The 19391-nt window shown below is 54.2% G+C and overlaps 1 protein-coding gene across 6 annotated transcripts in view; it reads left to right on the top strand.

The window, feature by feature from the left end:
- The window catches only part of LOC133344640 (xin actin-binding repeat-containing protein 2-like), a 49571-nt gene extending 30866 nt beyond the window's left edge, over window positions 1-18705 (top strand). For 2 of the 6 annotated variants that reach the window (XM_061554664.1, XM_061554663.1), the window contains exons 3-9: window positions 525-605; window positions 1649-1762; window positions 3539-3611; window positions 4202-4287; window positions 5581-14692; window positions 17746-17879; window positions 18533-18705. In XM_061554664.1, coding sequence (XP_061410648.1) covers window positions 525-605; window positions 1649-1762; window positions 3539-3611; window positions 4202-4287; window positions 5581-14692; window positions 17746-17840 — 9561 coding nt within the window. In that variant the 3' untranslated portion in view covers window positions 17841-17879; window positions 18533-18705. Of the gene's footprint in view, window positions 1-524; window positions 606-1648; window positions 1763-3538; window positions 3612-4201; window positions 4288-5105; window positions 5343-5580; window positions 14693-17745; window positions 17880-18532 lie in introns of those variants that run through there. The other 4 variants (XM_061554666.1, XM_061554665.1, XM_061554667.1 and 1 more) reach the window with 4 other exon arrangements.
- Window positions 18706-19391: the final 686 nt, after the last annotated feature.

The raw sequence follows: 19391 nt of genomic DNA, 5'->3' as shown, positions 1-19391 counted from the left end.
GCGCCGCTGCACTACGAACCCGTCGAGCCGGGTTGAGTGCCCGCTCACGACGAACACCAGCTGCGATTATCTGAACTGGTCCTGGACCTCCACTTAGGTCGACTCGGCCTCAAATTAATAGCTGGTGCGGTGTGTGAACATTGCGATATAGGGAGACGAAGGGTGTGTTGTTGGCCACCCACCACCTCGTGTCGGACTTCGTAGGTGCTCCTCGCTATAACAGCACTTGCCCCAACATTCTGTTAAGGCTATACGGAGGGGGTGTGGGATCTTTGTCTTTTTTTCTGCGTATGTGTGTGCGCTTGCATGCATGTGTGCTTGTACGCATGCACACGCAGACACGTATGTACCTTAATACAGGTTTTTTGGGTTGGATTGCGTATATATTTATTACGCGATCTAACCCAAAAAAACCTGTGGTGGATGATATTTGGTCGCGAAAGCCTTACGTGTTCAACTGGCGTATGTACTTCCTTGTGCGAGCCCTCACGCTCGTGTCTATCTGTGTTGCTGCCGCTCACCAGGTGAGGGAGGTGAGTGGCGAGGCCACCGACGGGTTTTCCGAAGTCTCCCAGCAGTTCCAGCGTGAGCATCACTCAGTGCAGGTAACTTGGTGATGGACGCCCCGTTCGCGAAACAAAAAAACGAGCATCTGCCTGTGCCTCTTCGCCACGTTACGTTGGAGACGTTGAGAAAATGTGACGGATGGCCACAGGTTTGGTTCCTTTGAGCCGGTGGGCCTAGATGAAGCCGGAGAGATTTTCGTAACGTGCGATGCACGACGCCTCCACGCATCGGTACATCTATGATGGGAGGGTTTGCTCTGGGCCAGACTGCCCAACAAGGCCGCGTTGAGGTGGATGGTGGCGATGGTGACGATGTTCTCACGCGGTATGAGAAAGGGTTTTTGATTAACTGTGGGCAACGTTTGAAGGACAAAATATAACTGAAAATACTTCTCGGGCATATATTATCAGAATCGGAATATATGATCAGTATCGGAATATTTATTTATATTTATACCGGAAGAATCCGATGCGCTACAACGCTTTTTTTTTCCACGGATAATACACGTGAGAATACATCACGAACAATTAAGGTAAATTACTTAAAAATATATATCCACGTGTGTTTTAGGCTCATGGAGCCGCGAGCTCGTGGGAGGGAGCATTCAGCCGGTGGGGAAAACGCGACCCCAGGGTCGTTGTGCAGACAGACTGCGAATAACAAAATAACTTGACGGACAATATTTTATCCGTCCCTCTATATGCAAATAGAAAAAGTATTATATATTTATCCATCACTGCATGCGTGTTGACTGCACTAATCAGGTACTAGATGGGGGGGGGGGGGGAGTTTTTTTAATCTGGCAACAACACCATGTTTATGAAAAAAAAAGTGAGAATAAACGTAAGTTTAGCGTGCGAGGTCGCTTGCTTCTCTTGCCAGGGCCCCCCCTGAACTGCCGGCCGCGACGCTCGTTATTTCTCACGTTACTTCTCTCGTTATTTCTCACGTTATTATTAGACAGCGCCGCGGTTGCCCGCCAGTGTGTGCGCCTCCCCCACCCCGAAGGTATTTTGGTTGTTGTTGGGCCCTTGCCGCGGGCGAGTCCATGACACCCTGCGTCTGCGTTGTCGCCCGGCAGCACGTGACGAGCAGCAGCAGCAGCAGCGAGGTCCATGTCGTCTCCAAGTCGGTGGAGCAGAAGGAGCAGCACGCCTCGAGCATCACCTCCTCGTCCCAGCTGGAGGAACAGTCGGTGAGCGAGCGGGCGGACGAGCAGGCCAGCGAACGCCTCGACTGCCTCCATCGCGAACCCCCCCCCCCCACCTGCACGGTCACGGTGGTTCAACTCTTCAGCTGCTGATCGGTTGCCCACTGCAGTTGACGGAAGAGGGCCTTGGTTGTGGAATTTCTTCTTCCACTCGTTTGTCCCACTCACGTTGGGGGGGTCCGCTGTCTTTGCCAACCTTCTCCACGCTGCCCTGTCCTGCAATGTCTCTCTTTCCGCTCCTCGGGCCACCGTGTCCGATCGCACCACATCATTCCCTCCACCTCTTATTCTGTTGCCTTCCTCTTGATCTCGTTCATTTCACTTGCATCACTTGCACCTTCTGATCCACATCATGTTTCTGTTGTCTCTCCGCATGACCGAACCACACCAGCCCTTTCTCTCTCATCTTCTCTGTAATTTCTACCACCTTGAGTCTTCCTCTCACTTCTTCATTTCTCACCCCCTGTCCCCTTCCTTGTTAAACCCAACATCCACCGCAACATCCTCATCTCTGTGACTGCCATAGCTTGGTCCCCCCCTCTTTCTTGTGCCCCAGCACTCGGCCCCATACAACAGCACCGACCTCACCACCGTCTTGTTCACTATTTCCTTCAACTAAACTGGGGGGGGACCCTCTTATCGCACACCGCACCACACGGCCTTGGTTGTGGATGGAATGTGCCAATTTGGTGTAGATCTAGTGTACAAGTGCAGCGCTCTGCCACCCCCTCTTGCCCCCTGCTCCACCCTCGCTCCACCCCCCCCCACTCCCCCTCCACCCCCTCCCAACAACCAGCAGTGTTGCCCTGCGAAAGGGGAGAAAAAATATATGTCTATCTAATCGGCGACGGAATAAGAATCCCCGTATTGGTTTACTGTGTGAAATGCTTTGGTGAATTATCTGGTGACGTTTTTTAAGGCAGCGGTTATTGTCGAAGGTGGGTTTTTTGTGTTTGTGCACCCTACCGAACACCAAAACAACAAACGAACTCGGCGTCACGTAAATACATTGTTTACACGTCACCGGATAAGTCACCAAGCGTGCCGAACGGCGTAAGCGGTTTACGAACACGCACGCCGGGAACGACTTCCATATCTGCGCGATGTCCTCCTCCCGGGCAAGTGGCCAGAATTGTCGCTTGTTGCTTTGACGGTTGTTTGTCTGTCGCCGGGCCCAAACCCAGTTAAGTCGCTCAATCGCCAACACTGGCACGCGTCGAGGAGAGAGGGCTGCTGCCGCCGCCGCTACCAACTCTCGCTGTGCCTCAGCGCCACCTACTGCCGTGCCAGAGAGAATTCACTCGGAGCCACTCGCCGTGTGTGCAAATGCCGGTTCCATTACACGCGCGGCAGCAGCGGATGTTTCCTTCCTTCATTCAACACCCTTGTGACCTGCGAGGGCAAGGGGACCAACAGTGAATTTTCTTTAGGAAACGGCGGTTCTTCCGTCATGCTTAACGGAGTCCGAGAGGCTTTTCTTTGGATTACGCGCAATTGCACGCTTGTGCCGAGATTAGGTGTAAACGTTGCACGTCCCGGCCGGCGCTACTGACCAGCGGGGGTGGAGTGTGATCAGGCAACCCCCATGACTGACACGGCATGGGGATGCCTTTATCCAATGCCAACACATGTAGTATTGATGGTTTTAATGGGATGTATTGGTGGAAGTGTTTCTGTGCTTTGTACTATGGGTATTAAATGACACTCTTTGTTACACGTGTAGTAATATGCAAAATTTGTATCTTTTTTTTTTCCTCGAAGGCTTCAAAGTCTGAAGATAATGTTCATACTTCAAGATCAGTTTCCTCTGCTCACAAGGCCAAAGATACCGATTGTGAGTATGGCGCACATACTTTTAATATTTGTTGATGGTGTTAGTTTTTGTAACGCAAATACACTGCAAACTCGATGTGAACTTCTGTAAATGTCTTTTGTAAGATTTATTGTAATATCCGTCTGTACCAAAATGCTGGCACTGATAATATCACAGTACTTAATGGAAGCACCATCAAACTAGGGGTGTAATGGTGCATCGATTCATCGATTAACATCAATTATTGTCACTTAAGTCGATGATGCTCACATTGGATTGGTTTGCACGTGGTGTCTGCGCCCACTCTAACGTGGCGCTTTTCCACCCGTGTTATTGTTAAACCAAAATAACCAATTCTCGAATGGATTCGCCACCCTGAATCGAACCGATTTCATTCCGCTCTCTACTGCGAACCTGTCAACTTTTTGCTCCATCTTGCCCTTTGCTCGTGAGAGAACTGACCATTTGACACCGCGGCATCGTTCGCGACCCTGGCGAATGGTATGGGCCGTTTCCGATATCACGCGTTGGCGGCCACAACACGTGTTGCAGTTTTTTTGTTCGTGTCGTTTTAACGGAGTGTGCGCGTGGTGTTTTTCCCCACCCGATAGCACCCAGTGCCTTTGACCATCAGGCCAAAAAACAGGCCTCCGATGGCGACGCGGTGGATGCATCTAAGGTGAAGCGGTTGCACAAGGTGTGGTTACTAACGGCTTCTGTTTGCACTGATTCTAACATGATCAGCAAGATACCAGCGCAGCGGAGAGTAGTTGTCGTTCAGCGTTGTTGTTTAACGTAACGCTTTAAATCGTACCGTAAGCGTGGGCTTGCCAGGAATTCACGTTTTCATTTCGGAGATGCTTTGTTGTCTTGGCTAGGGTCGGGTAATTTATTTTGTGCTTGAACAGGTATTTTTCTTTTAAATATTTAAGATGAAATTGATTAACTGGGTTTTGTCACTTGTTATTGAATTTCTTTAAACTTAAAGTGTAAAACAACCGTAGAGTAATTGTGTTTGCCAATATACGGGGTTTGTGTGTTTTTCAAATTTGATACAGTACAGTACGAAGGTTTTTGGGCCAAAATGATTGTGACGCGTAAAGTTACATGAAAGAAAGTCTATTACATTTTGGTCGATGAGAATTAAAACATCACAAGCAAAACCCCATAAAAGCATCTATCCCTAGCAAGCCTACTCTACAGTGTACGTCCTAACTTAGCGCAGTCACGTTTTAGATGAGCGCTGGTTCTCGTGTTTAGTTTTAACGCTATGACGTCTCGTTGAGTTGCAGTGTGGATTTTTTGCCGTGTGTGTTTGCAGTGTTTTTTTCTCCTTTGCACTGCTTTTTTATTATCCCTACGCTTCCTTTCCTCCTCCTCCTCCGCTGCCTCTTATTGCATTCTCCTTTTACTATTAAGTCCCCAACTCCAAATGGGACTGTAGCGCCAAACGTTCATAAGCCTTGCGCGGCGGAGCGCCAGGCAACCCTGAGAAGAGGAACCCGGTGAGGGGGTGGGGGGGCAAGGAGAGCAAGCGTCAAAACCGATGAGCCAATCCCCGTGTGAGGAGCTTGCCGACGCACCTTCGAGCCACCAAGCGGAGGGGTGGCTGCGGCGCCCCCTCTAGGCCAAGCCGCTGACGAAGTTGCCTCTAGGCCAAGCCGCTGACGAAGTTGCTTTTTGAGTGCGGCGGCGGTGGAAATCGGAGGGCGTGTGCCGTGTGGGTTGCTCCAACAAGCATGGTGTGTGGAGGTTTGTTTATTCGCAATTTTCAAAGTGACAATTGCTCGTTTGTGAAAAAAGTGACAATAAAACGGAAATGTAAAATGTGCATGCTGTGCATGAAAAGTTTGCAGTGCAGTGAACGGTCGCATCGCGTACACACACGTCCGCGGAGCATGAAACTTTGACGGCATGCCCTGGAATGAAGAAAACATTGCGTGGGTTTTATCCATGATTTAAAGTTCCAATCTGGTTCTCTCCACTTAAGATGGAACACAAAACCGAAGCCAGTGCTTGGAAATCGCACAGTGTCTTGCGTGCAAGCGTGCAAGTCGCCACATCTGCAGGCGCTGCATCATCGGTTTCCAGCCACAACGGAAGCATGGAAACGCTTCCTCCTCCGCCCAGCGACCTCCTTCGCGGCTCCCTCGACTTCCTCCCACCTCCGCCGCCACCTCCCCACCAGTCCAGCAAGTCTCAGACTCCTGTGCGGACCTCGGCAGCCGCCTCCCCAGAGCCGGGCTTTCTGACGGTGCCCCAGGAGAGAGCGGCGATGGCACCATCGCCCGAGCCTCACGCCCGTGTTGCCTATCAGCAGCAACGCCAGCTGAACGAACTGCGGAGGCTCTACAAGCACATCCACCCAGAGGTGCGCAAGAACCTGGAGCGAGAGTGCCTGCGTGACCTGGTGGGCTCCTCGCAGGGCGGCGGCGCAGCGCAGGCAGGCGACCCGCAGCAGACACGTTGGCTGTACGAGCAGGGCCTGGCGGGGCCGAGCCCGCCGCCCCCACCACAGGGGGACCGCGAGTGTCTGGAGTGGGACGAGATCCTGCGTGGAGAGGTGCGCTCGATGCGCTGGATGTTTGAGACTCAGCCCCTGGACACGATCCGCGAGCCCAGCACGCCCGACCCGAGCGCCGGCGGCGGTGGCGGTGGCGGTGGTAGCGGCGATCCGATTCCATGCGGCGACGTGCGCTACACAGCGTGGAAGTTCGAGACCCAGCCGCTGGACAGCCTCGCCGTTCACTCAGCCGACAAGGCGACAAAGATGCCGGAGCTGGCAAAGGGGGACGTGCGCACCGCCACATGGCTCTTTGAGACGCGGGCCCTGGATGCGCTGAGTGGCGCCGAGGCCACCGAAGACGTGAGGAGCACGGTGACGGGCGGGGACGTCAGCATGGGCAGATACATGTTTGAAACTAAACCAATTTCGTCTTTGGCCCGGTGGGAAGAGGAAGAGTCGGACTTGTTGAAGTTGAAGTCCGAGCTGGAGGAGATTTTGGGGGGCGACGTCCGTAGATCCGTGCAGCTGTTCGAGTCGTACCCGCTGTGCGCCATTCGAGACAGCCAGGGCCACGTGCACCGCATCACGTCCGTGCGCAGAGAGGAGGTGGAAGAGTGCAGCCTCGGCGTGGAAGGCTCCGTCAAGTCGGCGCGCTGGCTCTTTGAGACGAGCCCGCTGGACAGCATCAACGCGAGCTCCTCGGAGCTGCGGATCGTGCGGGGTATCTCCATGGAGGACGAGCAGAAGGGCGGCGTGGGCAGAGCCCGGTGGCTTTTCGAGAACCAGTCGCTGGACACGATCAAGGAGGACACGGAGGGTGCGGAATATACGAAGGTGCAGAAGGTGATCGAGGGCTCTGATGTGAAGCGACACCGCTGGCTGTTCGAGACCCACCCAATGGACACCCTGAAAGATATTGCCGATGAGGATCGGCAGCAGAAGGAGGAGGTCATCGGGGGAGATGTCAAGTCCTCCCTTTGGCTGTTTGAGACCAGGCCCATGGATTCATTTGGTACTTTAATGGAGGTGGGAAAGTTGAAAACCGTAGAGACCTCGGCGGACGAGAGAGGTGATGTTCGACATGCAAAGTGGGTGTTCGAGTCGAGGCCGCTCGACCTGATACAAGAGGAGAAAAAGGAGATTGTGAAAACGGTGCAGCGCAGCGGTAGCGAGAGGGGGGAGGTGAAGTCTGTTAAAGAGGTGTTTGAGACCATTCCTTTGGGATCAATCCAGGACACCGAGAAGATCACCGAGTCGGCAGGCATAATAGGAGGGGATGTGAAGACAACAAAATCTCTGTTCGAGTCCGTTCCACTTTATGCCATCCGGGACAGCTCTGGCTATTACCACCAGGTTCAGACCGTGAGGAGGGAGGAGGTTTCAAGCGGAGATGTGAAGAGCTGCCGCTGGATGTTTGAGACCAAACCGTTAGACCAGTTTGACGAGGAGAGCCTTCAGAAAATCCAAATCATCAAGGGCATTTCCAAGGAGGAGCTGCAGGCGGGTGACGTGAAGACAGCCAAGTGGTTATTTGAGACGCACCCCCTGGACACGATAAAAAACGCAGATGAAGAGAGCGTCACCCAGCAGCGCACGGAGGTTCACCGAGGCGACGTCAGGATGTGTCGCTGGCTCTTCGAAACTCGACCCATGGACGCGCTGTATGAAAAGGTAGAAAAGCGAGAGGGTGAGAGCGAAGAGGAGGTTATGAAGGGCGACGTGAAGACGTGCACGTGGCTCTTCGAGAACCAGCCACTGGACACGCTCGTAGCAGACGGCGTCGCACACAAGCTGCAGGTGCGCTCGCTCAGGCAGGAGGACGTGGAGGGCAGTGATGTGCGCACGCGGAGGATCCTCTTCGAGACCGAACGCCTCGACAGCATCCGCGGCGGCTTCGAGGAAGGGCAGGACGTGAGGCGCATCACCAACATCGACGTGCAGTCGGGCGACGTTTCCCGCGTCAAGTGGCGGTTCGAGAACCACCCCCTCGACACCATCGTCGGGGAGTCTACGGGACAGAAGTTGAAGACGGTGCAGGCGGAGGACATCGAGAGAGGTGATGTGAACAAGTACACGTCCTTGTTTGAAACGCAACCGATTGGAGCCATCGGGGAAGATCCGGACGCGGTGAAGCTGAGGAGGACTGTCACCGACGTGCAAGGGGGCAACGTCCACATGTGCTCGTGGCTCTTCGAGAATCGGCCGATGGGGACCATACGCGAGGACCCAGAGGCGGCGCAGTTGGTCGGCACGGTCTCCGACGTTGTGGGTGGTGACGTCAAGAGCGGGCGAGTTGTGTTCGAGACTCGGTCGCTTGATCAGATCCGGGGCGACGGGTCGGACGTGTCCGACGCGACGAAGGAGGAAGTCATCGGGGGAGACGTGAAGTCGTTCACCATGCTATTTGAAACGCAGCCCCTCTATGCCATTCAGGACCGTGAGGGTCACTACCACGAAGTGGTGACGGTCAAGAAGGAGGAAGTGATGCGCGCGGACGTGAGCAGCGCGCGCTGGCTATTTGAGACACGGCCGCTGGACTCCATTGGCGCGGGCCAGGAGGTGCACGTCATCCGTGCGGTCACCCAGGAGGACGTTCAGAGTGGGGACGTGCAAACTGCCCGGTGGCGCTTCGAAACCCAGCCGCTCGATACGATCGCCGAGGACGGGAAAGTGTTGATCAGAACGGTGGACGACGTGCAGGGTGGCAATGTGCAGTCAAACACGCAGCTGTTTGAGTCGGATAGCGTCGATCGTCGGAAGTTCGTGAGAACGGTCAGTGTCAGCGATGTGCAGAGAGGGGACGTCCGGACATCTCGCTGGCTTTTTGAAACAAAAAATATCGACGAAATTGGGGAAAGCGCTTCTGAGAAGCTGGACTTCACCAAAGTTATAAGAGAGGATGTGAAAAGTGGCGATTTAAAAAATTCTCTCTGGCTGTTCGAAAATCATCCCCTGGACAAGATAAAGGAACAAGATGAAGAGACGACTGTCCGGGCGGAAGAGATCCAGGGTGGCGATGTGAAAACCACGACCTGGCTGTTTGAGCGCACCCCATTGCACAGGCTCGGTGATTCGGGCACGCACGTTGAAAGGCCGGAAATAGTCGGCAAGAACATTCGAGAGACCCTGCGGTCGTTGATCAACTGCAACGTGGTGGATTCTTCTCGCGGGATTTTGCTCGAGTCAAGCGACGTGGGCAACGTCAGAATGGCCATGTATAACCTAATGAACCCAGAGGCTCAGCCCCAAATTCAGAAGGATGAAATAATTCGTGGGGATATGCATAGCATTTTGCAGCAGCTGCTCTCCAGGAAGCGAGAGGACCACCAGAGCATTGTGATTGATTCGGAGGAGAGGGGAAATCTTCGGCAAACCTTAGAGAGGCTGATGCACCAGTCCTCTGAAGCCAGCACCGAGCGTGAAGAAGTAATCCGAGGAGACATCCGCCAAGCGATTGATCAACTTTTCAGTCAAAGCGATGCATCTGGATTGAGGAGAGGCATCCTTATTCAAGAGGGCGAAACTGGCAACGTCAAGATGACCATCTATTCCCTGCTGAACAGAGAAGAGGATTCCAGTCGCAGGGAAGAAGACGTGGTGGCCGGAAACGTCAGGGGGGCGATAAACAGCCTCATGACCTCGGCTCAGAGTGACACTCGCCATCAGAAAGTGCAGCAGGACGAGATACAGGGAGGAAACGTTCAGTTCTTCACAACCTGCATTGAAAGCGGAGCATTGGATTACCTGAAGCTCCTGCAAAAGCAAGGCACCGAGGAGGATGACGACGAATCAACTCGCCGAGCGCAGGAGATCGACATTGTTCCTGGAGATGTCCAGAAAACCAAGCACCTGCTGGAGCTGAGTGCCCAACAAGCTGTGGTTGTCGAAAAAGAAGAGGTGACCAGGGGAGATCTTCAGGCAACGCTTCGATCACTCGAGGATGCCGTCAACACCAAGACCTCGGTGGTCAGGGAGGATGTGATGAGAGCCGATCTCCGTGCCACGCTACAGTCTCTGCAGGAAGCCGTGAACACGAAGGTCGAGGTCGCAAAGGAGGACATCGTCAGAGGAGACCTGAGGGCCACTTTGCAGTCCCTGGAGGAGGCTCTGAATGCAAAGGTGGAGTCTGCGAAGGAGGACGTGGTGAGAGGCGACCTTGGGGGAGCCTTGAGGTCACTGCAGGAAGCCCAGCTGGCGGTGAGGGAAATCAGCAGAGAGGAGGTGGTCAAGGGAGACATCCACGCCACGCTGAAGTCCCTGCAAGAATCCATCGACTCCAAGGAGGAAGTGATTCGTGAAGAGGTGGTCAGAGGCAGCATTCGAGATGCGCTGGCATCGCTGCAGGAGGCGGTGAATTCCAAGACGGAAATGGCAGAGAGGGAGGAGGTGGTTAGGGCAGACCTGCGCACGATTGTGCGGTCTTTGGAGGAATCCCTCAACTCACAAGTTCAGCTCGCCAAGGAGGAAGTTGTGAGGGGGGACGTTCACGCCGCCCTCCGTTCGCTGGAAGAGGCGCAAAAGGCAGTGAGGACGACAGTCAGGGAAGACATGGTGCGAGGGGATTTTAAGACTGTGCTGCAGTCGCTGGAACGTGCCGTCAATGCCAAGGTGGAGAGCGTGCGGGAGGAGGTTGTGCGGGGCGATCTTCAGGCTGCAATAAGGTCGCTGGAGGAAGCTCAGAACGCACAGGTCGCCGTCGAAAAGGACGAAGTGGTGAAGGGGGACATTAGGTCCATTTTAAGGTCGCTACAAAATGCCGTCACTGCCAAGAGTGAGATTGCAAGGGAGGAGGCGACAAGAGGAGACATCAAGCAGGCGATCCGCTCACTGGGAGAAACAATTAATGCTAAAATAGAGATGGTAAAAGAGGATGTGGTGAATGGAGATGTCAGGGCTGCCCTGCAGTCACTGGAAGAGGCCAAGAATGTGGTGAGAATGACCGGGAGAGAGGACATAGTAAGGGGCGACCTGAGGAAAGTGCTCCAGTCGCTTGAAGATGCCGTGAACGCCAAGGTGGAAATGATTAGAGAAGACGTGGTGCGGGGAGACCTCCGGACGGCGCTGAGGTCTCTGGAGGAATCGCAGCGTTCGCAGAGCGCGGTCGAGAGAGAGGAGGTGGTGAGAGGAGACATCAGGAGTATCCTAAGGTCTCTCAACGAGGCCGTTAATTTGAAAACGGACGTGACGCGAGAAAACGTCGTTAGGGGCGACATTCAGATGGCGATCCGGTCCTTAGAGGAAGCGATTAATGCTAAGATAATGATGGTTAGAGAGGATGTTGTAAGAGGGGACCTTCCAGCTGCCCTCCATTCGCTGGAGGAGGCTGTGAACGCGAAGATAGAAGTCGTTCGGGAGGAGGTCATCCGCGGAGACCTTCAAGCCGCACTGAGGTCTTTAAACGAGGCCAAAAATGCAGTTGCAGCCAAGGAAGAAAAAGACATAGTCCGTGCAGATCTCCAGACAACTCTGCGGTCACTGCAAGACTGGCAGAAAGGCAGCTTAAAGGAGAGCGATAGAGAGGACGTTGTCAGAGCTGATCTGCAGGCGACTTTGAGGTCTTTGGAAGAAGCGCAGCAGGCTGTGAAGGTCGCTGAGAAAGAAGAGGCGGTGAGAGGGAACTTGAAAGCAGCATTGCAAGGTTTAGAGGAGTCGAAGAAAGCGGTCCGAGAGACTCAGAGAGAAGAGGTTGTCAGAGCGAACATTAAGGCCGCAAAAAAGAGGCTGATCCAGTCGCAGAAGAAGGACATAAAAAGGCAGGTAGATATGGAGGAAGAAATTCAGAATATCCAAAAGCAGGCTTCGCTTGAGCAGACTGATCAGAGTGACCATGAAATATTTCAAAAGGTCGTTCAGAAAGAACAACCTACTTCCACAATCAATGTAGATCTGACCACCGACACCCGTAACACAAAATTGAGCGAGCAAGTTGAAGAAACGAAGCATATTACAAAAGAAGAGGATGCCCTCGTGAAAGGAGTGAAGCCCAAATCTCACCATTATCACAGCCAAAGTGCATCGCGGAAGGTGGGAAAAACCTACGAAATGATCTCCGCAGAAGAATTTGCTCGTCATACTCAACAGCAAACCACGCACAAGAGAGATGAAATGAACCGACAGGTAGAAGTGCAAATCAAGAAACAGGAGACGGATCAAACAGACAGAACCGCTGGTAAAATAAAGGCTGAGAAGTCTGTGCTGGGAGATGAAAAGGCCAAAAGCCACCTCGTCGGACATTCTCCATCGCAAAGCAAAGTGCAAGTGATTAAAGTTAAAAAGATCCAACCGTTGGCCACCGACACGAATATTGCAGCAAAGCATAACGCAAAATCTGAAGTCGATCAGCGGTCATCCATCCAGGGAATCGCAAGTTCCAGTCAACAGCAAATAATTAGAAAGAGCGTTGTTAAGGAAAGCCGTAGGGTTACGAACGTGTCCGAGGAGAGCACGGTCAATGTGAGCCACAAGGAATCCAAGACATCCCACAAAGACACACACAAGGGGATGGAGGAATGCGCGTCGCAGCAGGTAGTCGGCATGTTGTCCTCCTCCGAGCTTCAGCATAAGAGCAAGGCGAACGTTTTTGGAAAAGATGTGAAACAAAAAACCACTGTGAGCCTGCCATTTGGCTACAAAAAGAAGGCCGTGGAGCTGAGCCTGCTGCCTCCACCACCCCTTCCTCGGCCGGTACCCTTGACCGAGGAGGAGCTGCCACTTCCGCCACCACCGCCTCCCATGGAAGTGGATATTGACTGCCCTCTGCCGCTGCCTCCGTCTGCGGCCGAGGCCCTTCCGGACGACTTGCCTCTGCCTCCTCCGCCCCCGGCTTTAGTTCCGCAGGCTGCCCCTGTTACCGCCCAGCTATCCAATACCAAGACGCAGTCGAGTCGTGCAGCTAAGAGTTCATTCAAGGTGAAGACGATGAACCTCTCCACTCCACCGCCCTCCCCGTATGGGCCAATACCGTTCAAGAAGAAGAACTACCCGTCTACTCCTGCGTCTCCCTCGACGAGTGCTGAGACGTCATCATCGTTGATGTCATCATCGGTTACGATAATTCCCTTGACAACGCAGGTCACTGAGGTAACAAAAGTGAAGATTTCTCCAAAACGTGCCGATGCCAAGATCGACGTGAAGACGGCGACGTCGCTGTCGACTTCGTCGTCGTCCCAGCAACAGAGAAGCTCGACGACGAGCGAGATGCTGGTGCGGACGCGCACGGACACCGAACAGACGCAGAGCGAGCACGCACAGGTGACGCAAACGGGGAGCGCACTTGGGGAGTCTAAACAAAAGCAGAGCGTGCAGGTGACGCAAATGGGGAGCGCGCGTGGGGAGTCTAAACAAAAGCAGAGCGCGCAGGTGACGCAAACTGGGAGCGTGCATGGGGAGTCTAAACAAAAGCAGAGCACGCAGGTGACGCAAATGGGGAGCGTGCACGTGGAGTCGACACAGAAGCAGAGCACGCAGGTGACGCAAATGGGGAGCGCGCGTGGGGAGTCGACTCAGAAGCAGAGCGCGCAGGTGACGCAAACTGGGAGCGTGCATGGGGAGTCTAAACAAAAGCAGAGCACGCAGGTGACGCAAATGGGGAGCGCGCGTGGGGAGTCGACTCAGAAGCAGAGCGTGCAGGTGACGCAAACGGGGAGTGCGCACGCTGGTGCCGTCGCATCGGCGAGTGAAGAGCATTGGACACGGCCCAGGGTGGCGATTCCGCAGGCCGAACCGAGAAAGCCAAATACTCCCACACATGGCAGCCTTCCGGTGACCATCGCTATTCCCACGTCTCCCCTGCCGAGACCAAAGAGCGCCAATCGAGGCTTCAAGACGCCTTTAATGATTGCAGAGGAGAACTTCAGGAAGCAGCAGCTGGAGAAGGGAAAGTCCGTGGGCGCCTCCCCTCCGAACTCGTTCGTCGCTGATGCGATGAGCGAGCAACAAGGACAAGTGGTCATCGTCGCACCGCTTGACCAAGACGTGTTGGCCGCTTTCGACGTGTCGTCCGTTTCCAACGCGACGGTGAGCAAAGCCACCGTGATGAAGAAAGAGGCGGCGAAGAATATTTCGCAGATACTGAGCCAGCACATGGGCGAACCGAAGGTCGTTTGTGTGACCGAGGACCGGAAACAAAACGTAATTGAGACTCACCCAGTGCCTGAAGTAACTCAAAAACAGGAGCAATCCCACGTTACTTCCACAAGGAAGGTTACTCTGCACAAGAAAGAAGAGGGTCAGCAGAACATTGAGAACAAGCCAAAATCTACGGACAAGCAGGATGAACTTCGCAAGCTTTACCACTTGTCGGAGACCGGGAAACAGCCCCTGCAGCACCAAGTGCAGATCTCCTCGGGCGCGGCTCAACAGCTGCACCAGCAGCAGATGGCGTCGTCGTCATCCCATCGCGTCGTGACAGAACAGCACCACGAGGAGCGTGTCCAAACGTCTCAGCAGTTCTCCTCCAAGACGACGACGCAGACCAAAATCAAACAGCAGCAGCAGCAGCGGACGGAGCACGGCCAGGATGGATTCAAAAACCGAATGACTCCGGAGCAACTTGGCACATTCGAGAAAAAATCTGTCCCTGGCGGGGAGCCTCGAGGTGAGTTCAAAGCCGACAAGCGTGACGCTTCTGCTGGGGGGTTTGCTGGCAACTGGGAAAAGTTGGAAAATGGGTATAGGGCTGTAAGCGCAGAGATGTTCGGCAAAGCAGAATCGCCGTCTGACGTGATGCTTGAAAGACCCCTAGGGCACAGGATTCGCACCATCAGCATCGGCTCGAGCAAAACGACGCCCGAGCCGCCGGCAAAGACGATCGACTCCAGTTCGATCGCAGAAGAAATGGTAAGTGGCCGACGGTCTGTAGAGGAGAGCGTAGCCTTTCAGCGCCGTGTGACGTCTCCGTCTCCCGTCTTCATCACCATCGAGTCCACGGCTCGAAAGCCAACGGACTTTAGACTGCCATTCCGAACCCCTCCGTCTCCTCCGCCTCGTAAGTTCTTCAGCCCCGTGCCGCCGCCTCCGCCCCTAGCCCTCTCCCCGTCCCAGCTGAGCGCCCGCACCCCGTCGCCTCCGTGTCAGCTGTGGGCCACGTCGCCCTCCAACAAGCGGCGCTCGGACCAGCTGACCAAGCTGCGCGACGCGACAAGCAAACTCTCGCAGGGCGTCCCCTCGAGCCCTCCGCAGCTGAGCCTGGGTCACGTGACCACCAAGCGCTCGGAGATAATCCCGTCACCGCCGACGCTCCGGAGGCAACTGAATATAGGTGCGGCCGTGCCGGATCTTCCACCCGCGGTCGGCAGGACGCAGGCACCTGGGGCTAGCGAGGCAGGATCTCCCCTCACGCCGGGCAAAGTGAAAGACATCAAGGGCATGTTCGAAGAGGCAAAAAGAATAGAGGATAATAGAGCATATGTCCGTAAGGAGCCGATAGGTATCTCTGAACGTTTGGCGCCGGAGCCAGATTGCACCGGCACGCCCAGTCCAAATCCTCCACTTACTCCTTCTCCACATCCTTCAGCACAAAACGAAATGCCCAGAGTAGACTTTACGGGACTTGTTCACAGATTTGAGAGCCCAGAGCACACCGTTTACACCCGGAAAGACCCCATCGAAATCCCCGAGCGTTTGGGGAGTGACAGTGAGGACGAGTTGATGCAAAAGAAAGGGCAGCTGGAACAAATCCCCACCATTGACATGAAGTCCGTGAGGACCAGGTTTGAAGGCAGCACCCAGAGCAGAGTGCAAGCGTCGGCCTCGTTCCAAAGTAGCTCGCACAGCAGCAGCAGCACGGTGCTTAAGCAGCAGAGGCAGGCGGCGGGACATTTCGAAAGTGACTTCCGAGGGTTCGAAGGCGATGTTAGTGACCTCTCCGACGGCTCCCGTAGCAACACTCCCCAAAAAGGCCCACTGAGCGACCGAGCCCTACACAGCCACCACCAACTGCCACAAGTCCGGCCCGCGAGCCAGCAGAAGAACCCGCCGCACGTCGTTGCCGACACGGCCGAGAGGTCGAGCGCTCGCGGCAAGAAAACGTCCGCGGTGGCGGTAGCGGTCACGGCGACGTCATCGGCGTCGAATCCTCCCGGGCGGCAAAAGCCCCCAAAGTCAGAGACCCCCATGCAGCCATTCTCCCCTCCCTGCTACGAGGACGCGGTGACAAGGAGAGCGCGCGACCTCCGTGGAGAAACGGCCGTCTCATCCGCCTCAGAGCAGCTAACCGAGAGTCACACGTCCCTGCTGAGGAGCATGGCAAACGACCTGAGCAGCCTGGAGCAGAGCCTGCAGGAGGCGGAGCGAATGCTGTGGAGCCTGGGCGGTTCCTCGGAGCAGGCGGCTAGCTCCGCCGCCGCCGCCCCCCCTCCCGCAACTGCCAGCCTAGCGGCAAGTCTGTCGGCTGGCCCAAGGCCCGAAGCCAGCTTGGCTTCGTCTCGGATCGCCCCCAAAACTACCGGTAACATAAGACTGTGAGCGGAAGAGCATGAAACCCGTTGGGTGCTGCCTCCCGGGGCTGTCCTCCCCCCTCCTCCCCTCCCCCCAAAAAGGCTGACGGCATGACGAGGATAGGTCTAACGTTCACGGCACCCGGCGATTACTGCTTGCTGAACTTTCTCTTTTATCGAAGCTCCCTATATATATTCTTTTCCTTTTTCGTGCATTGCTTTGCCGTCTTGGCTTGGTCTGCTGCCGCTTGTAGTGAACTGCAGGCGCGGTCCAGTTGTGTTTTATATACTGCTTTTGTTACGTTTTGGTTTGACCCAGTAGTTGTAGTCGATTGTGCAATGTGATGGATGGATGTAGTTTGTTGCGGATTTTGTGCGAAGTGAAAGTGCATTGTGTTGTCAAATGTAATTTTTGCTGTAACTGCAGTGGTTAAAATGACTGTCTCATTCACACTCCCAGAACGTTTCTGTCCTATTTATAAATTTGTAATATTTTAAGTTGGTAGTTTTTGTTCGTTCCAACACTGGGAAATATAACCCTGCAATAAGTTAATGTAAAAAAACAGAACAATTTTTTGGTTGCATTTTATTCAGCACAACTGTAGAATATCATCCAAAAACATGGAAAAGGTTATCCCCTAATATTTGACTTAATATGCTATTTAGACATTCCGTATATATCGTATAAATCGACATGAGGGAGCAGTTGCGCAGTAGGTTTCCGTGCACCGCGCCACGAACCTGGTGAGCCAAATTCGATTCCTGGCCATGGCTAACGTCGGTGGCAAAGTGATGTTTGAACCGGCCCTTTGCCAGGGCCCCCCTTTTGTTAACTCTCACCCCTTACCCAAAATGGGGAAGTATGACCAAGCAACCCCAGTGACAGGCATGGCATGTGGAGGCCTGCAGCCAGCGATGGATTCAACAAAGGGCCGCATATGAACTAATTAAAAAATAAACATCCGTGCTTGTGTCGTCTTTAAAATATTTTTTTTTACGTTGAAAAAAGAAAAGGATAATAACAATGATGATGATGATAGATGGGCTGGTTTAAACAGTCATGCGTTAGCGATTTGAGCGGTGGGAATGAGACTCTGCCACTGCTACCACGTGGCTCCGGTGGCTGTGGTTGGCACTCGCGCTACCGCGTGTCCCAGCGCCCACGGGGGTGGGTCGCCCTCGTTAACGCTGGCGCGCGACTGATCCCCGGCAGAAGTTCCAGTCTCAACCAAAAGAGGTCTGCACGGGCTGTCAAAAGACAGTCTATCCCATGGACCGGCTGGTGGCCGACACAAGGGTCTACCATAGGCTCTGCTTCCGCTGCTACCACTGTTCAACCTCGTTGAGGTGAGGGGAACCCGCATCGTTTTGCTTTACACAACTGACAACCACAACAACCACAACAACCACAACAACCACAACAACCACAACAACCACAACAACCGCAGACGCCACTCGCCATTGAAGCCGCAGAGACGTCGTCGCGGCGCTTGTGCCAGGCTACGTGAAGGGTCGAAGGGCTTTGCTTGCAAGCGGTCGAAGAACAGGCAATTGGTTTACACATTTGAGTTAACAGTACACAACTGACGCTCGCACGCAAACTATTTTGTAAACAAAAAAAATCCATATTTTTTTTCTAATTGCGTCATTCGCTTCATGCGACGAGACGGGAAATATCCGTTTGGAATCCGTCATACCCATAGTTGACAAGCACCCACACACACACATTTAATCACATCTCATTTTCAATTACCGTGCTGTTTGTAAGATTAGCCAAATATGGGGGTGAGGCGGGGAGGGGGGGGAATATTTTCAAACACCCGCCAATTAAATTAACCATCGGGGGACATTGGTGCTATTAAAGCGTGGTCATCAGACTGTCCTTGCCTGATGCGCCAGTCTTAATCCATTGTGTCCTGTTCCACTTGTATGCCAAGGTTTGTGTCGTTCTCTTTACGTGTCACCATCCTCCTTGATCACGTTTTTTTCTGCCTTTGCAGCCTCTGTAGCTATGCATCTCTCCATGGAAACGTTTACTGCAAGCCGCATTTTCAACAACTCTTCAAGGCCAAGGGAAATTACGACGAGGGCTTTGGCCGCAAGCCACACAAGGATCTCTGGGCCCAAAAGGAGACCCCCAGCAAATTCGCATCCTCCGATTCGTACTCCGGCGACGCGGCCGACGAGGATGATCCCCCGCGCGACGACGACAACAACGACGACATCGACGCTGCTCCCCGCTCGCTGCAGAATTCCCTCGCTGAGCCTACCAAGGAATCGGAGAAACCCCTCTTTCTTGACCTGCCTGCCAGAGCCGACCGGAGCTCGCTCCCCAAAGATTCGACCGAAGACGCAGACGAGCCCGTGCCAGGCAAGGCGTCGCCCGTGCACGCCAGGGAGCGGTCGTTCCAAAACCCCGACGTCTCGCCGAGCTCGGGTGGCCGGGTGGTCGACTCGTCCGGAGAAATTGTGGAAAAGTCCAAATTGAAGACCACTTGGCCACCGGAGAAGACCACCGAGAAGAAAGCTCCCGCCGTGGAGGAGGACATCAAGATCGTCAAGCCCACGTGGCCTCCCAAGGGGGAAGCAAGGAAGACTGAGCCTCCGCTGTCGCCCACGCTCACGATGAAGAAGATCGGCGACCTGCCCATTAACAGATACTGCGAGAACACCGAGAGCAACACCAAGAAGGCGGGCCAGGTCAAGTACGAGATCCTGGACGAAGAGATGCCCTCCGGCATCTTCAGCAAGATGGTGGGGAAGCTGAGGGAGATCGCGGAAGACGGGGGTGCCTACAGGGTGCGAGACGGCGCCTCCAATAGCCCCTCCGATCATGGCGCGCAGAAAAAATGCGGCAAG

The sequence above is a fragment of the Lethenteron reissneri genome, chromosome 20 (assembly GCF_015708825.2).
Source record: "Lethenteron reissneri isolate LAM-NWPU_2019-01 chromosome 20, ASM1570882v1, whole genome shotgun sequence".
NCBI classification, from domain to species: domain Eukaryota; kingdom Metazoa; phylum Chordata; class Hyperoartia; order Petromyzontiformes; family Petromyzontidae; genus Lethenteron; species Lethenteron reissneri.
The sequence above is the reverse complement of the archived record's forward strand: the minus strand, read 5'-3'. Positions and strand labels throughout refer to the sequence as shown.